The sequence below is a fragment of the Mangifera indica genome, chromosome 1 (assembly GCF_011075055.1).
Source record: "Mangifera indica cultivar Alphonso chromosome 1, CATAS_Mindica_2.1, whole genome shotgun sequence".
Taxonomy (NCBI): Eukaryota; Viridiplantae; Streptophyta; class Magnoliopsida; order Sapindales; family Anacardiaceae; genus Mangifera; species Mangifera indica.
Window position 1 is genome coordinate 26,509,986 of NC_058137.1, and position 20,856 is coordinate 26,530,841.

Consider the following 20,856-nt stretch of genomic DNA (forward strand, 5'->3'; position numbering starts at 1 on the left):
CATATATATGGAAAATTATCATATTTTTACGAAGATTACAGTATATATTTTGTTGATGGAAAATATATCGGTGCCAACAATAGATGGAGAAAAAAATTCTTTTCTTTTTAAGAAAATACCCATATTTAAGTATGGATGTTTTTAAAATTAATTTTAATTTTACTCAAGGGTTAATAACAAAATCTATTATATATATATATTTTTTTGCTTTCCTATATTTTACCTCTATCCACTGCATAAAACATCATAAATGAAGAGTAAAAAGTCCGTTTAGTAAATTTGTAACTATTTCAAATCTTAAAATATAAAGTTAAATGATGGAGTAAAAATTAATATATGTTAATTTTTATGTTTATATTATTACATGATTTAATGATTTATTTTATTTTTAATTACATATTAATCATTGATACTGGTTTTTGTTAATACAATAAGTATTATTTTTTTCTCCGAAAAGGGCGGTCTTCAATCTACATGTTAAAGTAATTGTCTCTGTGTCTTAATTTCTTTATTTCAATCCTATGCCTCTGCCGGGTAATCAAGTTTATCAATTGATTAATTATTTATATATAAATATTTGTAATATGTATGATCTCGTATATGAAAAAATGGTGCAAAGTTTAAGGAAAATTTTAATATAAATAGATGAACACAAAGTTGTTTGGTAGATGGTTTAATGCTGTAAATATAATTGATTTTCCAGCTTTAATTTTCTACCGTGCGTAATTAACAGTGAGATTCATGCATGTATTTATCTAATGCATCATAATTAGAGCACTGTAATTAGTTTTTAATTACTCATTAATGATTCAGTGGAGCACTTCAATGGAGATTAATTATAATTAGCAAAATGAAAAGTGTCGTATGGGAAATGACAGAAGCAATGGTAAATTATAGTAAAATGCTTTGAATAAAAGGTCTCTTTTCATGGCATTCAACTGCCTGTTTGTAGTGTTTTATATATTTTCTTCTCCGGAATTCAAGCCTTTATATTTATACTCGAAACCATGGAGCCTGGACATTTGTCTATCTTCTTTCACTCGCTCATCTTTCTCATCATCTTCGATCTCACGTTTCGGCCACCACTCAATGCATGCTTTTCGACATATTTTTCTTCAAAGAATGTGTTTCGGTTTCTTTGTATCTGTATTTGTACAGGAATTGGATTCCCCGTACATTGTTTGCATTTAATTTTTGGGACATATAAAACGTCAATCTTCCAGCGTTTTGTTCAAAGTTGAAGGTTTTTAATTGTGGGTTGTGTGTGTTTTCATGTCATAGATTGATAGAGAAGAAAGGAGACTTATCATTTGTGCTGAGTCTGCAATTCCGGAATGTTTCACGAGGAAGAGTTGAACTTAATGAAGGGTCTAAGGAGAGGAGCCAACTACATCGAGGTGGAGTGTGGCTGCACAAACAAAAAGTATGGAGATAGCATTGGGAAGCTGAAGGTTTTCGCAAATGGCCAATTTGTTATCGACTGTCATTGCTCAAGACATTGCACTGAACGTACGTAATCCCTCTCCCTCTCTCCAGTCTTCTAAAATTTCTACGCCATTTTTAATGACTACTAAGATTCGGCTCTGTGCCTGATGATAAAGAGTGCTTTCCCTAATCTGAGCTTTAGAAAATGCAGCAATGTAACAATCTTCCGTGCTTTTTCGTTTCTTCTGAAAATTAGGGAAATTGACGCCGTATGATTTTGAGGAGCACTCTGGAAGGCCTGGGAACCGAAAGTGGACACACCACGTCTGGGTGCACATCAATGAAGATAAAGTGCCGTTGTACAAAACTGAGCTGCTCAAGTTCTACAAGTATGCAGCAAATGAAGTGTCAGCAAGCTGCCGTGGGAAACGAACTTTTCATCGCGATGAGTTCATTCGCTGTGTTAGATGCAAGAAGGAGCGCAGGTTCCGTCTTCGAACCAAAGAAGAATGCAGGATTTATCATGATGCTTTGGCTGCCAAGCGGTGGAAATGCGTTGACAGGCCTTACGACAAGTACCTTTTTAACTGATACTAATCAGCAGAAGCATTTCAAATGCATTTGTCTTTGATAATAACAAAAATGTTTGTTAATTTTCAGAATAACCTGTGCTGTTGACGAGGAAAGGGCCAGTCGGAAAAGCAGCAGGGGTTGTCCTCGGTTTGCAAACTGTGAAGGTTGTACATCTTGTGTGTGTGTTGGCTGCCTCAAGTGCCGCTTCAAGGACTGCAGCTGCCGCGCTTGTGTTGATTTCATGCAGAATGCAGAGCCTTGAGTGCCCTTCATCATCACCAATCCTGCTGAATTGCTACACAAAAGCAATTGATCTAAAACAAAAGGAAATTTGCTTTTCTGTTAATCTCATCTGTCACTATGTTTTTGCTTATTGATATATTCAAGTAGCTGTACAACAGAGCCAAGAACTTAGTCACAATAATTTGCTGGAAATCTAATTAGTATTCAACTATTCCAACATAAATTCAATTACCAGTGTTAAGAAAATAGGCCAAAGAACAAGTTTACTCACCAATGCCTCCTAACATTCCTTAATAGAATCCAGGAACATAAAAAAGGCTTTGCTTCCCTGGAAATCCAACAGACCAATGCAGGAATCAATAGCAGAAATAGGTGCCATAAGAATGATAACTATTACAGCCTTTTGCTTCTTCGGCTTCTTCCAACAAAGTAGACGTTCTGAGAGAAGATCTATTGAGAAATGAATTGTAAGCATCACACAGAAAGTGGAAGCCACCAAAGTAACTTGCCCAGGATTCATTGTAGATGTAAATATTTTTTATTACAGAGAAGTTCACAACAGGACCTGCAGAATGATGCAGCATTTTCAGGACGTAATCTTTACATCAAACCAAAGTTTCCTACAAAGCAAGTTCCAATGCGAAGAATTGATAAATTTTTTGAAACATATTAACAGAAATTATTAATTTATTATCTTACCACACAGACATAAAGCATATGCAGAATTTAAAGATGACAACCATCTGAAATAAGGCTTTCAACTTCTACCCTCCTAAATAAGTCACTCTTCTGTCAATAACATCTAAGGAATCTTAAGAAAACTATTCAATAAAATTCTGACAACAGATTTTTCAGAATATTTAACAATTCAAAGTGATCCAAAAATAAACAAATCAATGAAACCAAATAAGGGTCAAAACCTGTTTAATAATCCAAGGCTTGAAGCATGTCGTTAGTAAGGTGAGGCATGTAATTAAGAAGATGTTAAGAGGGAAAAAAGTGTGGCCGAAGAAAGTTAGTAAAGTGAAGGACAAAGACAGTAGAAGTTGATAAATTTTAAACAAATGAAAAGTATGTTGTTATATGTTATAAGATTTGCATGTTTAAATATTCCTTTTTATTTTGTGATATGAGGCTTAATATTGTTAATAATTAAGCCCAAAGTATGAGACTGAACTTGAGTGAAGGCAAGGCCATGTAAGATTTATCAAAGTAAAGACATCAAGGAAGAGTGCCAGGGTTATTAGTAATAACATTGTCGCACAAGCGGAAAGGATATCAAGCGGGGATAGCTCAGTTGGGAGAGCGTCAGACTGAAGATCTGAAGGTCGCGTGTTCGATCCATGCTCACCGCACTTTTCACCTTTCTGACTCACCAAACGACGACGTTTAGTACATTCCACAATTTCAACGCTGGTTTTATACATGCAAAAACATGAAACCGCCTTTCTTTTTCTATAAGATTGGTTCAAAATTAGAAAATACAAATATTGCATGGTGCAGCCGACTGTGAAATTTTATGTCACATCGGTAGAAGGATTAAAAATTGTTGTAAAATAAAATGAAGAGAATACAATCACAATTGTGATCTTCACTAAATCAATATTTGGACTAGTTTCACTATCATCAAACCAGATTAAAGAATTCTCCTAAAAAAAAGAGGAGGATGTCATCGTATAGATTCCAAAACTTTCCCACTTCCCCACCGTCCCCACAGCTTTAAAATGTAAAGAAGAAGACAGTGAGTTGAGACCCTTTTTATCATCAATAAACTTTCTAACTTCAAACAACCATATTCAAAGAACATTGAATTCTCCGAGTTTATCGAAAATTTTCAAAATCCCATTCATAAAAGGAATCGTTCTGCCACTGAAGATATTGGATGTTGGTACGCAAATCCCATCTAAATTGAAGGATTGAAAAATTAAACCACCAAAACCTCATGGTTCCATGATCCATCCATTATTATAACTTTAACAAAAGGTTCACATGGTAAATTGAATTGTCAACGAGACCACAAGAAACAAGTTATAAAAGAAGTGCCAACATTCATCATCAGCCCGGCATCTACGGCTGAAACTGCCCACAACAAGGAAATCTCATAACACAAAACATCCACTTTCACTCCATATATATTCTGAGACTGCCAGAAGCCTAGTGAGATGTCTCTGCAACCTTCTGCTGTGAAATATTAAGTAAAAAAACTACGTCAACATAGGCAAAAAGGACATTGCAATATAGCCTTCATTCAATTCATGTTAAATATCATTTGAATATGATATAAAATTCTATAGGTCAAGCATGTCAAGCCTTATTTAGAGACTTGCACCACAAGATGAGCAGCCACTGCACAATTTCTGTTATTTTTTATCCTTTTCTACCAGAAATCCCTCCTATTTACTAAATTCTAATGGCCCCATGGAATGAGAACCCTTTACCTCTTGCTTATAATTAAGGCTCTTACCACTTATTATAACCCTTGGAAATCACATTACTCACGGACAAATTAGATGAAAGAGGATGACGTAATTACCTCTTCTGTCTTGTCCTTCTTCCCTCTAGTTAAGTACTTGTAACTACCATAAAAGATTAAGCCCCAGCCACTTAAAGACACAATCACAAACTGCACATGACAAAAATCTTATCAAATCACCATATATCACTTCACAACTTATATTATCAACCATTTAAAAAATCGTGCCACATCTTAGAAAGAAAATTTTGGGAATTTATATATCATGTGTGACACTAGCTATTTGCCGATCGAGATAAACTATAAAAGCAAACTTGGAACATAACAATAAAACAGGCTGAAATATGAATTTTTCTCTACTTCTCAACAGGACCAACCTTATATTCATAGTTTTCTTTGACAGAAATGTGACATTCTTGTCAGCATAGACCTAAAAAAACACAAATTGATGATTCCATGAAATGGTCTTCTTTAAATATTTAACTGTGATTGTCTTCTTTAAATATTTGACCATGAAAATGGAAATGAACACAATCTCAGATCAATAACAAGTTTATCCGAACTTGAATAAATAACAAACCACTGGACATGCTGAACATGTTTAAGTTTTTCCTAATATTATCAACTAATAATTGCTCTCTCATTACTTGAGACAAAATTAGGCAAAAAAACTCACATGATGTTCTTTCCACTTAGATGGGCTCAGTGGGTCTTGCCAACAGTTCACCCTTGGAGGTCCATGATGGTCTGCAATTCAATCAAAATATGCAACACAAATTAAATAACTATAGCATAAAATTTTCATTTTCCATCATCAAAATTGTCATTTTATGTGTATTAAAACACAAGAACTCTAACAATACACAAGAAGTTACCGCAATTCACCTTTTCTACTTTTTGCTTCTTCATATATAAGTTAGAAACATTTCTACTAACAAGGCATAAATTATTTTCATTACTTAATACTTCTAAAAAATAATACAAATATATCAATAATAATCTGTCAGATTAATTAATTTTTCACACTCACCCACGTAAGTGCTCGTAAATGATAAAAACTCTTCCTTGTTTTATTCTAATTCATAATATTTCGTTTCCAGAAATCAAGTTTTAGAGCTAACAAAACGGTCATTTATGAAGGTAACACAGAATAATCAATTAAGAATTCACTGTCTTTTTCTTCAAATGATAATGAATAAAATTGCAAATTTAATCAAACAAAATCATAATAAGAAGCATTTCAAGATCTACTGATTAGAAACGTATATGATCATGAACAATTTCAAGATAATAATTACCGCCACCGGCGCCGGCCAGACCGCGCCTATGGATGAGAGAAGCGGCTTGAGAAGCCGAAGCCGATTTTGCGGAGGAAAGCCGAACCAAATTAGCAGCTTGGCGAGCCGTGGCTGTCAACGCCGACATGACTGTGAGCGATTTTGAGAGAGCTCTACTGAGTGTGTGGAACCTTATAGAGACTACAAGCTGATCACAAGGAGAACGGCCGAAACGTGAGAGGACCGAGGGTTAAATAAGTTGAATGAGTTGCCAATTTTACCCTCCAACTGTTACCGTTATTACTCAGACACCATTTCAGAGTCTGATTTCAGTGTTGAAGGTAGGGCTGGACTAGAACCAAGCCTATTCGAGCTTGAATTCGGTTTGAATAAACCTAAAACAAACTAACCCAAAACAAACCAGCTCTATAAAAGCTCAATCGAGCTCGAGCGATTCGCTAAATTTTTTAATTAAAAATTTTAATACAAAACAACATCATTTTGATTAATATGTATTAAAACAACGTCGTTTTAATAACGAAATAGTTAAAAAACTTGAACTCAAAACAAACCAAATCAAATTCGGACTGAATTCAAACTTGGCTTCCACGAGCTTGAACTCGAACTCTACTATATATAAACCGAACCAAGCTCGAGCTCGGCTCAGCTCAAATCCAGCTCTAGTTGAAGGCTCCAAGCTGCAGCTTGTTTACTTGTGTTAATGAAATTTCAACTTACTATTTTTCTTACCCAACTTGGAAGAAATCATGTATGAACTGAATCAGTTTAGGGTAATTTGCAGTTATGATCCATAGCATAAACTTCAGTAAGAGCAAAAATATGGAGGCAAGATACAAATAGTGCTTTAGCCATCTATCAACATCACATTATTTTTACACATAAACTTCAACTACATTTCTAAATAGGAAATTGATATTTCTTTTTTCGTGGGAACTCAGGTTTGTGAAATGGGCTACATTTTCTACAGCCTGGAGCGAATAAAGACTCTTTTCTCGTTGGTTCTCAAAAGATCTGATCCCTTGATGCCTTCATCGGGTATCTTCTTCTGAGGTTTTGATCCTTCTGATAGTTTCCCTGCTGCCTTACTTTGTTGTTTCACAACATTCATGTCTTCCTGCATTTCTTCCATCTTTGTTTGCATCTCCTCCATTGATTCAATACCATTGAAATTTGTTTTGTCGCTTACTGAGCATGAAGAGGGCTGAATCTTGAATCCTTCCTGAACAATCTTGTACACTTTCCTTCCACCTGCATGATCCAAATGAGAAATGGTTTAACAAATTCAGAAACAGGAGAGCATCTCTGTGAGCATATGAATACCCAAAAAATGATTATAGAGATGCTGTTAACAAAGAGTATAGAAAGATATCTTTCCACAACAGAAAGTATCAGGTAAGTAGTGGAACAAACAACAAATTTACAAGCCACCAAACACAATAACATAGTTATTTAAATTCATAATTGTGCTGTAGAATGACACAAAACCAGAAGATTATACAGAACCAAGTTTCAGCCAATATAGATCATGGTATATCTAAGTAAAACAAGCCTAGACCATAGTTTGCACAAGTAAATTTTGTAAGAGTTAAGCCTAGTCTTTAATTCTCAATCGTACACTTTGTGACAATTAAAATATGATAACACAAGATGGGGCCGATATAAGTTCTTGGTTTATTAAAGCAGAGTTATTCTTCATCTTTCTAACACAGCCAAAACATGAATCTGCTTAAGTAATGTTTACAGCATTAAACATACATATAACCAGTAATCAATTGTATTCATTTGCTTGCATAAGTACAATACAATAATTATGCAAATATCGACTTTATTAGCATGTGAAAGTATCAAAACAAATTTACACAACCACCTCAATATATTTCTCGTATATATGTGTAACAAGACGTTGTTTTATGAAGTTTCCCATTTGTGTGTTTGGTAAAGGTCTAACCTTAACTTTCATACGAATGCTTTAATACAAACATAACAGAACATGATATTCCCATGTGTTTGAAGCCTGCAATTTCATTCAGAGAACCAGCATACAGAATCATAGTAGTTGAATGTCAACTGTAAATTGTCATAACATCATTTGATTTATTCCATTCAGTGTCAGTTCCCCAACTCACTTTCAAAGCAAAGATCCTTGATATTAACACTACACTCACAAAAGCTAAAGCTGTTAATAAAGTAACAAGCTTTCCTGATTCAATGTCAAAGAAAGAAACCCATTTCAATCCTTAATAAAATTGCAATAGAACAGAAGTATACCGCCAAAAATCCATATAAAATCATAAATTCAACAAAATAAACTTCTGCTGCGCCCTACTCCTCCATTAATTAAAGGAAATTATCTCCGGTATATAAGTTAAAACAGATAACTACCAAAGCACTTAAAATGCTATTACCAACGACGCCTTTGAAAGAGACGTTGACGGCGGCATCGACTGTAAACTTGGTGAAATTCGTGAGGAATCGCCCGATCTTCCCGCGACGGTATGGGTGGAGGGCATGATCATCTCTGTCAATTTTAAATACGTCAGCCATCCCCAAAAAGGGACAAGAAACGGGGAACCGTAACGGCTGCAGGTCGTGCTTTGCAATTTAGCGGCAGATTTAGCCACCAACCAAACGAAACTTCAAACCGGACCACTATCACAGAGAGATTTTTTCTGAGGTTTTAATCTAAAAAAATTCTCTATGGTATGTATTATGTAGGTCCAATCAGAAGCCTAAATTAGGTTGTTTAGTGAACGATTGGGGGGTTCAAGACTTCAAGTTGTTCCAGAAAACGACAGATCGTCTCATGTATGACCCACCTGTGGTTTTCATTATGAACGACGCCGTTTATGATTTGTAAGAACGGCTTCTATGATATTTCCCTGGGAAATTAAAGTAATTGGCCATTTTATCTTTTGTTAAGCGAAAACATCCCTTTTTCTTATTTCTAAGTAGATATATTTATTTTTTAAATTTTTAAATAAAAATATCTTAAATATTTTTTAAAATATCAAAACTAACTTTTATCTTATTTATAAAAACCTCTCACTTATATATATTTTTCATATCATTCAAATACTCAGTTTTACTCTTATTTTCATTCAATATCAATTACTACGGGTTCATTTGAAAGAAAAAATTCTTATTTTTAATGCAAACTGAAAAAAATAATTCATGAGAAAAAGATATTTATACAAATTTTAACTTAAAATTTAATTTTATTTGTTAAATCTAATTCGTATGTTATGTAAATAGAGTATTTGAATATTTGATAATAATTTAACGGTTAAATAGAATATTAAAAAATATGAGAGTATTTTGATTTATACAATGTATGAAAATTTTAAATAAAATGTTAAAAATATATAAATGTATTTCCATATAAGACAATATATGAAAATACTAAATGAAATATTAGATAATTATAAACATTAAATGAAATACCCTAAAATATTAAAAATTAAAAAATCGTTCAAAAATTTGAAAAGTACAAGTCAAAATACATGAAAATGAAAAAAATAAAAAAAAATCTTAAATTTCAAAAACTAAACATTGAAATAGTTTAAAAACAAAAAAACTGAAATATCAATCTAAAATTCAAAATTTACATAAGAAAATGGGTCTAGAAAGCATAAAAATAAAGTAATAGATCTGAAATTCGAAAACTACATGTCGAACAACCATAAAATAAGAAAAACAGACATAAAATTAAAAAACTATACATTAAAATAATTTAATTTGACAAAAATCAAAAAATCGATATGAAATTCGATAAATACATCATAAAACATGCCTAAAAAAACATAAAAATTAAGAAACAGATTTTAAATTCGAAAACTACATGTCGAAGAAGCTTAAAACAAGAAAAACAGATATGAAATTTGAAAATTATACGTTGAAAAACCTTATGAGTGAAAAATTATCAATTTGCCCCCTTATATATTTTTTACTTTTACATAAATCTTATAGTTTCCCTTTATCCTCCGTGGGTTCCCCCTCTTTTTCTCGAGTTCTAACTGTTTCAAAAATTAATTCCCCCCCCCCCCCCCCCCTTTTCCACGTGACATCATTCCAACCTGTGGGAAATTTATTCATCCTAAGGAATCCTAAAGTCTTTTGGATTAGATTTTTGACTAAATCTAATGCATTTTTTGGCCAAAAATTATCATTTTGGTCACCAATTTCAATACAAATCAAATCAACACATCCTATAACACAATAGCCCTAAAAAAAATAAACCAAAACAATCAAAAATCAAGATATTTTATGTATTATTCAAAATCGAATATCTAAACATTTAACATTCAAAATCTTTATGAAATCGTAATAATCATAATGATAAATTAATTTAAATAAGAGTAATAATGATATACTAACTTTCTTTACCATTTTTTATCATCGAAAAAGTCGACAAAAATTTGAAGAAAATGAACGAACGCAATACCTGTGGGAGCCCCGTGATTTCAATAGTGATCCAAGGAAAATTTGGATAGAAGTATGTCAAATTTTTTTATTTATATATAAGGGCATTTGATCATTGTAACTAAAGATTGTTATGAATATAATACACAAATATAAAATGATAGATAGATTGAAGAAGAATTGAGAAGAAAGGAGAGGAAAAGAGCCAAAACACAATATAATTTCTGGAGAAGAGAAGCAAATGTATATCTTTCATTAGGAGAGGAGGGGGGCATTTATAGGAAATTCGTCGCCCTCCAAGTCAACAAAAATGGCTTTCTTCCAAGCCAAGTTTCTAAGGCATTTAATGCCTTTACATGACTTTTTGGCCAAAGTCAAAATCATGTGGTGGAAAAATCTACTATGTATAATACTCCCTCTAGGATTTTCACAACTTACAGATAATTATATTAACCTTGCTAAGGAAAAACCTAGTGAGATAAAAACCAAAGCAAAGAAATATAATTATTAAATGTTCTGTAAGTTGGCGTTAGACGTGCTTAAACTGTCTTGTTAAAAACCTTACTAGAAAAACCCAGTGGGATAAAAACTAAAGCAAAGGAATATAATTATTAAATGTCCTATAAGTTGGCGTTGAACGTGCTTAAATTGTCTTGTTAAAAGCCTTACTAGGAAAACCCAATGGGACAAAACCTAGTGAAGGAAAAAAGAGTACAGTGCACCTTTTGTCCAAAATTTGCTAAACTTCAAAATTTTGCCTGATGAACACTCCCCCTCTATAGTAGGATTAATTTGGTTGTTTGTTGAGCCGCCGCATACCGATGTTATACACTAACTTCTCAAATGTTGATGGCGGTAGTGTCTTAGTAAACAAATCTGTAAGATTCTCACTGGATCTTATTTGCTTGACATCAATCTTTTTACTCTGCTGAAGCTCATGAGTGTAAAAGAACTTCAGTGAGATATGTTTGGTTCTATCTCCTTTGATGTATCTACCTCTAATTTGGGTAATACATGTTGTATTGTCTTCATATAATATAAAAGGAGTGTCTGTTGTAGAAAGAAGACTGCATGCATACCGAATATGATGGATAATATACCGTAACCATATACATTCTCGGTTGGCTTCATGGAGAGCTAAAATTTTTGAATGATTTGAAGAAGTTACAACCAAACTCTACTTGGTGGAGTATTATGATATAGCTGTGTCATTATAAGTGAAAACATATCTCGTCTGTGAACGAGCCTTATGGGGGTCAGAAAGATAACCAGCATCTGCATATCTAACCAAACTAGGATTTTTAGGGAATTTGACAGAATAAAATAATCTCAAATCTCTAATTCTACATAGGTAACAGAGTATATGTTTAATTCCGTTCCAATGGCGACAGGTTGGTGCAGAACTAAATCGGACCAATAAATTAACTGCGAAAGATATATCTGGTCTCGTGCATTAGGCCAAATATAATAAGACTCTAATGACATTAAGATATAGCACTTCAGAACCAAATATCTTTTCATTTTCTTCTTTAGGACGAAATGGGTCCTTTTTTGAATCAAAAGACCGAACAACCATTTGGGTGCTCAAAGGATAAGCCTTATCCATATTAAAGCATTTTAATAATTTTTCAATATACGCTGATTGATGGATAAATATTCTATTTGAATTGTGCTCGATCTGTAGGCCGAAACAATTTTTTGTTTTCCTCAAATATTTCATTTCAAATTCTTTTTTAAGATATTTAGCAGTTTTTTAGAGCTCTTCAAGAGTCCCAATTAAATTCATGTCATCAACATGAACTGCTACAATAGCAAATCCCGATTCTGACCTTTTGATAAAGATACATGGCATATAGGGTCATTCATATAGCTTTTTTTTTTCAAATATTCACTGAGGCGATTGTACCACATACATCCGAATTGTTTTAATTCGTACAATGATCGTTATAATTTAATTGAGTACAAGCCTCCTGAATTGACCACCCTTTTTGCTTCAGACAATTTGTATCCTTCAGGGAGTTTCATATAAATTTCAGTGTCTAAATTTTCATACAAATAAACAGTAACTACGTCTATTGGATGCATATCCAGTCCTTCAAAGACTATCAAGCTGATTAAATATTTGAATGTGATTATATCCATCACAGGTGTATATGTTTCATCAAAGTCTATATCGGGCCTTTGGGAAAACCCTTAGGCTACAAGCCTTGTTTTATATCTAGCAATTTCATTTTTCTCATTTCTTTTTCTCACAAATACCCATTTATATCTAACAGGTTGTACGTTTTGAGGTGTTGGAACTACAACCCAAACACTTGACGTTTTGCTAGAGAAATTAATTCTGCTTGAATTGCTTCTTCCCATTTAAGTCATTCATGTCTTTGTTTGCATTCAACCACAGTACGTGGTTTAAAATCATCATCATTCAGAATTTCAGTAACTACTGCAAATGAGAATATATCATCAATTATAATTGTTTCACAATTCCACACCTCTCGTGTATGAACATAATTTAAAGATATTTCAATATTCTCATTTTCTTGTTCTTTAGGATTTTGTACCACTTCAGGGGTTTGTACCACTTCAATGGCTTGAGTCTCTTCAGGAACCATAACCTCTTCTGGGAGAATATTAGAGAGTGTGAATTTTTCAATTATTTTAAGATCATCATGATTAATATTTGTTTGATTATTTGCTTTTTCTTTTTCGAGGAACAGTGTCCTTCGATCCAATAGGTCTACCACGCTTCTAGAGTGTAGTAAACTGATCAGTTACGGTTCGAATCGACTGTTCAGTAGTCACATTAATTTTTGCTGGTGCATTAGCAGCTGGAACATGTGATCTTGTTACTTTTGTCGTATCTACAAATGCATCAGGTATTTGGTTGACAATAATTTGTAATCGCACTATCTTTGCACTTTAGTTTCACTTTGAAATGTGCGAGGATCTAAATGAGACATGATAGGTACATACCAAGTAAGTTCATGTCTAACTTCAGGAGGCATTTTCTTTTTCCCTAAAAATGAGAAAGTTGTCTCATCAAAGTGTCAACCTGTAAATCGTGCAGTAAAAAAATCACCTGTTAATGGTTCTAGGTATCTGATAATAGGTGGTGAATTATATCCAACATATATTCTCAAACAACGTTGGGGTCTCATTTTTGTGTGTTGAGGAGATGCAATAAGGACATATACAACACAACCAAATATTCTCAAATAAGATATATCAGGTTGGTGATCAAAGACCAATTATAGGGGAGAATATTGATGATAAGAGGAAGGTTGCAAGCGAATTAACACTGCAGCATGTAATATAGCATGTCCCCACATAAAAGTAAGTAATTGACTTTTGAATAATAAAGTGCGTGCAATTACCTGAAGTCGTTTGATAAGAGACTCAACTAATCCATTCTGTGTGTGAACATGTGGGACTGGATGTTCAACCTCAATCCCCATAGACATGCAATAATCATTAAATATTTTGGATGTAAATTCACTAGCATTATCTAGTCGTATTGACTTGATCGAATAATCTACGAAATGTGCCTTTAATTTGATAATTTGTGCTAACAGTTTAGCAAATGCAACATTTCAAGTAGGCAATAAACAAACATAAGACCATCATGCAGATGCATCAATTAAGAACATAAAATAACGAAATGACCCACTTGATGGATGAATGGGTCCACATATATCTCCTTGAAACCTTTGCATGAATGATGGGGATTCACCTCCAATTTTAAAGGGAGATAGTCTTATTACTAATTTGCCTTGAGAACAGGCGATGCAGAATTGTTCACTGGACAATAAAATTTTATGAGAATGTAATGTATGTTCATGTGAATTTTCAATAATCCTACACATCAATGTAGATCCTGGGTGGCTTAAACCATCATGTCAAAGCATAAATACTTTTAAATCAACGAACTTCTGGTTCGACACTACGTAGGTTTTAATTGCCTTTATGATTCTATAATACAATTCAGATGATAAAGCATGTAATTTTTCTAGTATACGGCTTTTTCTGGAGGTATTACTAGTTATACAGATGGAATTTTGTACCATTTTCACTCATGGTTTCAAAATGATAACCATTTTTTTCTTATATCTTTAAAACTCAGTAGATTTCTTCTAGATCTACTTAAATATAATGCATTATTGATGTTTAATTTGATCCCGTTGTTTAACATAATTGTGGCTCTTTCGGAGTCTTCTATCTGATCAATTGATCATAATATAGTATTTACTTTAGCTTCAATTAATGCTAAAGTTAAGAAAAAAAATTTTTCCTTGAGAATTGTGTGTGTTGTTGCACTATCCACCAAACACATGTTTCCCACATCAACTTTTAAAGTCAACGCTTCAATTTTGGAGTTCATTTCCTTTCATTTAAAAATTATGTTAGTTATAACGTATACAAAATATTGAAAGGAAGAGAACATGATACTGAAAAACAAACTAATATTTATGACTCCAAAATAAATATATATGATGGACTTATGAAAAATCTTGGACATCCTTATCACTATTCAAGTGACCCATATTGTTATTCTTTGAAAGAAGATTTGAAACATCAGAATTATTAGATCGACAAGATCTAATTTATCAAAAATTTAATTTTTGTGGATGCTTAATATAGATCCACCCAATGTTTGTGTGTACTACAGGTACACCATCAATAACATTTATAACCACATTTATTATTTTGTGGTTTACTTTGCATTATAATTTACTTCGTCTCAGTCGTAGTCCATTTCTGGTGATGTGACTAAGATTTTCTATTATTTCTTACAGCCATAATAATTACTTCTGGTAGTTACGTTCACTTCAGGGAACGATGTAATACTTATGGGGTGAGTTACTCATACTCATGATAACTACTTCTAGTAGTTGTGTTCACTTCAGGGAACGATATAATACTTATGGAGTATTATTGACTCTAATGTTCAAATCTATCTTTCAAATTTCTCCACAAATTTAATAGATTTATCATTATATCCATATTTTGGCTTGCAATCCTTCAGGGATATGATGCCGAAAAATAATAGCTTTGTATTTATCATTCTGGGACATTTTATTTAGTTAGTCTTTCAAGACTCATAAATTCTAGGTGGAGACTTATGCAAAAAACCCATTTAATATTATCCATCCAATTTTAAGAACTACAAGTTCAATTATTGTCATATTTACAAAATTTTTGGTTTTGTAAACAATATTTATCAATTAATCTTTAAAACTTCAAGTTCAAATATTATTTCATATTTACAAAATAGCTGATTTTATAGGAGAAATGTTGAGACTAATTTTTAGAAACTTCAGATTCATAGTTTATCCCATGTTTACAAAACTTCTGGTTTTGTAATTAGTATTCAGAATATTATAATACATATTATGATTATATTTTAAACTTCAAATCCATATTTTTCACACTTTATGCAAATTTCAGGTTGCAAAAGTGATATCATTATTCTAAAATAAAGACTTTGATGAAACTTGAGACTTCCGACCCATATATATGTTTTTTCATGATTTTATAAATTTCAAGTTGTAAATCGTAAAACTTGGGACTTCGGCTCATATATATATTTTCATTATTTTACAAGCTTCAGGTTATAAATCAGATATAAATAAAAATAAATATTCAAATAAATAAAAATACAAATAAATAAATATTCAAATAAATGGAATACAATAAAAATAAATATTTAAATAATATCAGGACTTCTAGTCTAGATTCTTGGTCTTTGTAAACTTCAGGTTACAAATGATATTTATGACTTCAGGTCTAAATTTATGATTTCGTAAACTTCAAGTTACGGATGATGTTTAAGATTTCATATCCAGATTCATGATATTCAACATTGTAGGTCCAAATTCATAATTTTGTAAACTTTAAGTTACAAATAAGATTCAGAACTTCAGATTTAGATTTATGATATTCTAGACTTCAGGTCTAGATTTAAAAGTTTCAGGACTTTAGGTCCAGATTTATAATTTTGTAAACTTCGGATTGTAAATTTGATACAATTATAAAGAAAACTTAAATAAAAGCATAATAGAAATAAAAAGATAACTGAGATATCACAACTGGGATATTTGTATTTATAATATATAAATAATATAACGACATAATAAAAAGATCATAATATATTTGAGTTGATCGTCCTGATAATATGTTATGAATATAATACACAAATATTAAATGATGAATAGATTGAAGAAGAATTGAGAAGAAAGGAAAGAAAGAAAGTCAAAGCACAATATAATTTTCGGAGAAGAGAAGCAAATGTATATCATTCGTTAGGAGAGGATGGGGGTATTTATAGAAAATTTACTGCCCTCCAAGTCAACAAAAATGGCTTTCTTCCAAACCAAGTTTCTAAGGCATTTAATCCTTTTACATTTCCAAACCAAGTTTCTAAGGCATTTAATCCTTTTACATTACCTTTTAGCCAAAGTCAAGATCATGTGGTGGAAAAATCCACCATGTATAATAAAGACGACCTTTTCGTTTAATTTTTAATTTTTTGTTAGCCCACTATTGTTTTGGCCAATTACTTTAGTTTCCCCATGTATAAAAAATGGCTTTCACTACTTGTGATCACTACTCGGGACTTACTTTCTTCTCCAGAAGAAAATGGGGATTCTGGATTACAGCCGTGCTGCCATTACAAAGATCCATAATGTTTTCACAGAGCACTGTCCGGATGAAGACACCAGGTCCAAGATCGCCAAAAATTTTGCCGTCGCCGCTGTTAAAGAGGGGCTTGAATTCGTCCCTGGTGTGGTGTACTTTTCGTATTTCTACTTTATTTGTCATTTACTTCTTTCTAAACTGGATTTCTACTGCATTTCAGGTGGATCAAGAGTATATAACATTGTTCATCGATCACTCAGCCATGACAAGAAGCCCAGGGGCCATGAAATTGAGCTGCAGGAACTGAAAGATAAGGTACGCGGACTGGAGAAAGAACTGAGTGAACATAGGAGATTAATTGTGCAAACCCAGATACATAGGCCAGTTATGGAACTAGATTGTAACAATACCCTCAGTTTGAGTCAAAAACCTGAAGACATGATCAGAGTTTTCATGATGACCGGGTTCGTGAGTAAGCATTTGCGGGATAATCTGATAGTTCCAGGGGTTAGGTCTGGGAAGCCAAATACTAAGCGTGACCAATAAAATGGTCTCTAAGATTAGACGCTATGCTTATGTAGGTTTAATCAGGATTTGAATCCTTATTCTTATGTTTACATTCCTGTTCCTTTGGGCTTGTTATTGTGACGTTATTCTATGCTCAGATACTGCTTGGGATTTTTGTAAATGAATTGAGTATGTGATATTCAATCATCAGTTCTACAAGTTTCCGTAATTTTTATGCTTTTATTCTTATCTTGTTTTCTGCTCCTTTGTGTACGGTTCCCATTGTCTTTTCTGAAAATACAACTATGAGACAGCCTGTAGGCTGTAAATTGAATGATCATGAAATTGAATCTAGAGGACTCAGGTCATATACAAATTTTAAGCTTAGAAAATAAGGCCATTTTCATACTCAACAAAGAAGGCAGAAAGAAAATTACTTAAGAATCAAAGTTCAGGATCAAAAATCAATAGTATGATATGCATAATATTATATTGTTGTAACAGATTATGTTACAACCACCCAAAGATTGTCACTCAAACAAACCTGGACATGAAAATCCCACAAAACCCAAACTTAAAGGACACAACAAAAGATATTCATAGATATTAATCTCATCATCGTAGAGACATATTTCACATTGTGTACAAAGTTTGGGGTCACTTTGGATCATCTTTGCCCAGAGAAGCACAAGTTTCTCCATTGATGTCAGTAGATCTGCAAGAATAATGGTTCACAATCCTTTTTAGATAAATCAGCAAGTATTTTCACCAGATTTAAGATCAAATTATTAAATAAAGGCAAATTTAGCAAGTTTGATAAGCTTTAGTGCTAAACTAATCATGTACAGAAAAAATTTATTAAGCACTTAAAGCCTTCTGAGAAAGAACTTTAATAGTTGCTGATCTCTTGCTTCCCCATCATGTTTCAGTCAGCAAGGAACTTAACCAATTGCCAATTGTCCAACAGAACTTTAATTCTTAAAAATAGAACGAGCAGTCATACAGGTGTAGAATAAGAAATTATGAACTCTAAACTACATGAATGCTAATTGCACAAATCAATAAGCAAAGATTCTCAACTAGTCAACTACAGATTTATAGCCACGATAATGATAGTCCAACATAGAAGGCTGAATCAAGGTAGAAGATAACTGAGTTTATAAGTCAAATACAGGATATAAACTAAATAAGTAGTATGCAGCAAGAAGGGAAAACAATTTAATTGATCAATGATAGATGCGCCTAGGAACATCGTAATACAGTAGAGACTTAATAATGTTATGTCAATCAAGCTCGATCTAGGCGAAAACATGACGGTGACAATAAGATATCAGGGCCAAAAAATAAACCAAGATTTAGTAAATATTATGAGAATGATCACAGACAAACATAGAAGTTTCGCAATATAATTTACTTTACCAATATAATTCACAGAGACAGCCCAGCAAAGAGCAACTCCAACTCCTTCTCCTGCGAAGTAGTTCTCTAACAAAGATAAAAAGACAAGAAAGCATCAAATTCTCTTTCACTTAAACAACAAATAACAAAGCTTTCAAACCTAATGAAACAATATAATTGTACTCATTGTTGCATACCTGGAGCGATATTAGTTGAAGAATCTTGTTGAGAACACGCACGCGATGAGTAACATAAGTGCTGTTTGGAGGAAGTTGGTTCATTCTTTTCAATTCTTCATGAACTGCAGCTTTCCTCTCTTCGTTTCCCATCTCCTTCCTTATATCTTTTAACTGTGCTCTTGCTCTATCCTCCATAACCTGTTCATTATTACCACAAAATTTGCTATTCAAATCTTGTTCAAATAAGAAAAATTGAAGCTCTAATTTCATACTTCCGAATACGGCTTAAGAGAATTTGAATGTGTTCGATTTTAAAAGACGAATTGAAACTTTAAATTCAGAAATATAAAAATAAAAATAAACCCTAGAAAACGAAGAGAGGGAGAGACTTACAGGGTGCTTTCGGGAGACGGCTTGATTGACAACCGTAATATTTTCATGAAATATTGAATTTTCACGACTTAAAACGCAGCGTTTCAGTAGAAATCGACGTCCCGTGTCATCTTTTCAGGGTGCGGCAAAAGATCCGCGATGTGTTTGGGGGCCCATAAAATGCTGACGTGGCAAAACTTATGTCTCACCTGACCAACCGCACTGGAATAACCTGAGAGAACTGAGCTGAAACTTTGAATAAGACCGCCAAAAATTCACTGCTCTGTCTTAACGAACTACTCAACTAACCATCCAACTTTCAAAAATCGCTTCACCCCTAAACTGAAATTTTCAATCTTTCTTTTCTTTCTCACTTAACATCGTTGTTGAAAATGGATTCATTTCCAAAATGTGGAATGCCGGAGGCCAAGAAACTAGCTGTGGAGAAGTACTTCACTGTGGAAACGAAGTTTATGGCGGCTGAGGGCTATTCAGAGAGCAAAGAAGCCATTCTGCGAAGAAAAGCTCTTGCGTGATAGTTGAAGTTAGTGCTGTTGTTTGCTTGATTTTTGTTCTTTTTTGGTTCAGTTAATAGACAATGATTTTGTTTGGATGCTGAGAGAACAGAGTCGAAGAAAAGAATTGAATATGTTTCTTTTCCAAATTCTGTTTGGTTGCTAGGAAAGTGAACTTCATTTTATCACATTAATATAAAATTCTTGATTAATAAATTGAATTTATGTTGATTACTTAATGTATTGCGAAATACTTGACTGTTTTAATCTTTGATTAATTCCTGAAACTTACTTCAGAAATCAAGATCTCAAGAATATGATCCATGTGGAAAATATGATCTGTACATTGCTATATCATTCAGGCTTGGTGAAGGAGTCAGGGAAGGGTCCAGAAAACAAAATCGATAATGAATTTTACAGAAGGTTCAAATTTGTGCTTAGCCTCTTATGTCAAATGGAAAGATAACCAATAATATGAATCCTCCCAAGTTTAGATTAAGTTCTAAACAAGTAGGCAAATCATTCAATAGACACCTCTGAATATGCAAAACCTGCATAGAGGAAAAAGGTGATACGTTACTGCATTAATTAATTCAACTGTAAAAGCATAGAAGAGAAGTTATGCCTTAGCAATGCTTGAGGCAGGTGCAGAGTCTCGACGTCATACATTTTCCTGAGGAATATACAAAGACAAGGAGCACAATCACTAGGGCGAAAAGAAGATAAGCCTACATAAACATCATTCAAATTTGGGAGATGAGTCCCTGAACTATGATGTGACCTACTAAGAGAATTCTTGCAGACTAGACAAGACTACA

At 33.0% G+C, this 20,856-nt stretch overlaps 5 protein-coding genes and 1 non-coding gene across 8 annotated transcripts; 3 read left to right on the plus strand and 3 right to left on the minus strand.

The window, feature by feature from the left end:
* Nucleotides 1-1,016: 1,016 nt before the first annotated feature.
* Nucleotides 1,017-2,419, plus strand: LOC123214611 (protein ULTRAPETALA 2-like). Its single transcript, XM_044638190.1, has 3 exons — nt 1,017-1,509; nt 1,682-2,000; nt 2,086-2,419. Exons 1-3 carry the CDS (start codon nt 1,335-1,337, stop codon nt 2,258-2,260), a joined length of 669 nt encoding a protein of 222 aa, XP_044494125.1. The 5' UTR covers nt 1,017-1,334; the 3' UTR covers nt 2,261-2,419.
* Nucleotides 2,420-3,523: 1,104 nt separating this feature from the next.
* On the plus strand, nt 3,524-3,596 carry TRNAF-GAA. The gene has a single exon. It is a non-coding gene; the product is annotated as a tRNA-Phe (tRNA).
* A 569-nt stretch (nt 3,597-4,165) lies between these two features.
* LOC123212585 lies at nt 4,166-6,240 on the minus strand. Of its 3 annotated transcripts, none has more exons than XM_044631780.1 (4): nt 6,013-6,235; nt 5,391-5,461; nt 4,775-4,864; nt 4,166-4,419 (listed from the first exon to the last, which is right to left on the minus strand). In XM_044631780.1, exons 1-4 carry the CDS (start codon nt 6,137-6,139, stop codon nt 4,396-4,398), a joined length of 312 nt encoding a protein of 103 aa, XP_044487715.1. In that variant the 5' UTR covers nt 6,140-6,235; the 3' UTR covers nt 4,166-4,395. The 3 variants fall into 3 exon arrangements, with proteins under 3 accessions (XP_044487715.1, XP_044487707.1, XP_044487700.1); XM_044631772.1 differs by having other exon boundaries at nt 4,166-4,422; XM_044631765.1 differs by lacking the exon at nt 4,166-4,419 and having other exon boundaries at nt 4,798-5,144; nt 6,013-6,240.
* A 536-nt stretch (nt 6,241-6,776) lies between these two features.
* Nucleotides 6,777-8,728, minus strand: LOC123209053. The gene is made up of 2 exons (XM_044626784.1): nt 8,418-8,728; nt 6,777-7,260 (listed from the first exon to the last, which is right to left on the minus strand). The coding sequence occupies exons 1-2, from the start codon at nt 8,554-8,556 to the stop codon at nt 6,974-6,976; spliced, it is 426 nt and encodes a 141-aa protein (XP_044482719.1). The 5' UTR covers nt 8,557-8,728; the 3' UTR covers nt 6,777-6,973.
* Nucleotides 8,729-16,992: 8,264 nt separating this feature from the next.
* Nucleotides 16,993-17,817, plus strand: LOC123228487. The gene is made up of 2 exons (XM_044653916.1): nt 16,993-17,212; nt 17,288-17,817. The coding sequence occupies exons 1-2, from the start codon at nt 17,068-17,070 to the stop codon at nt 17,611-17,613; spliced, it is 471 nt and encodes a 156-aa protein (XP_044509851.1). The 5' UTR covers nt 16,993-17,067; the 3' UTR covers nt 17,614-17,817.
* Nucleotides 17,818-18,024: 207 nt separating this feature from the next.
* LOC123215462 lies at nt 18,025-19,664 on the minus strand. Its single transcript, XM_044635567.1, has 4 exons — nt 19,545-19,664; nt 19,170-19,349; nt 18,994-19,059; nt 18,025-18,289 (listed from the first exon to the last, which is right to left on the minus strand). Exons 2-3 carry the CDS (start codon nt 19,344-19,346, stop codon nt 19,003-19,005), a joined length of 234 nt encoding a protein of 77 aa, XP_044491502.1. The 5' UTR covers nt 19,347-19,349; nt 19,545-19,664; the 3' UTR covers nt 18,025-18,289; nt 18,994-19,002.
* Between the last annotated feature and the right edge of the window lie 1,192 nt (nt 19,665-20,856).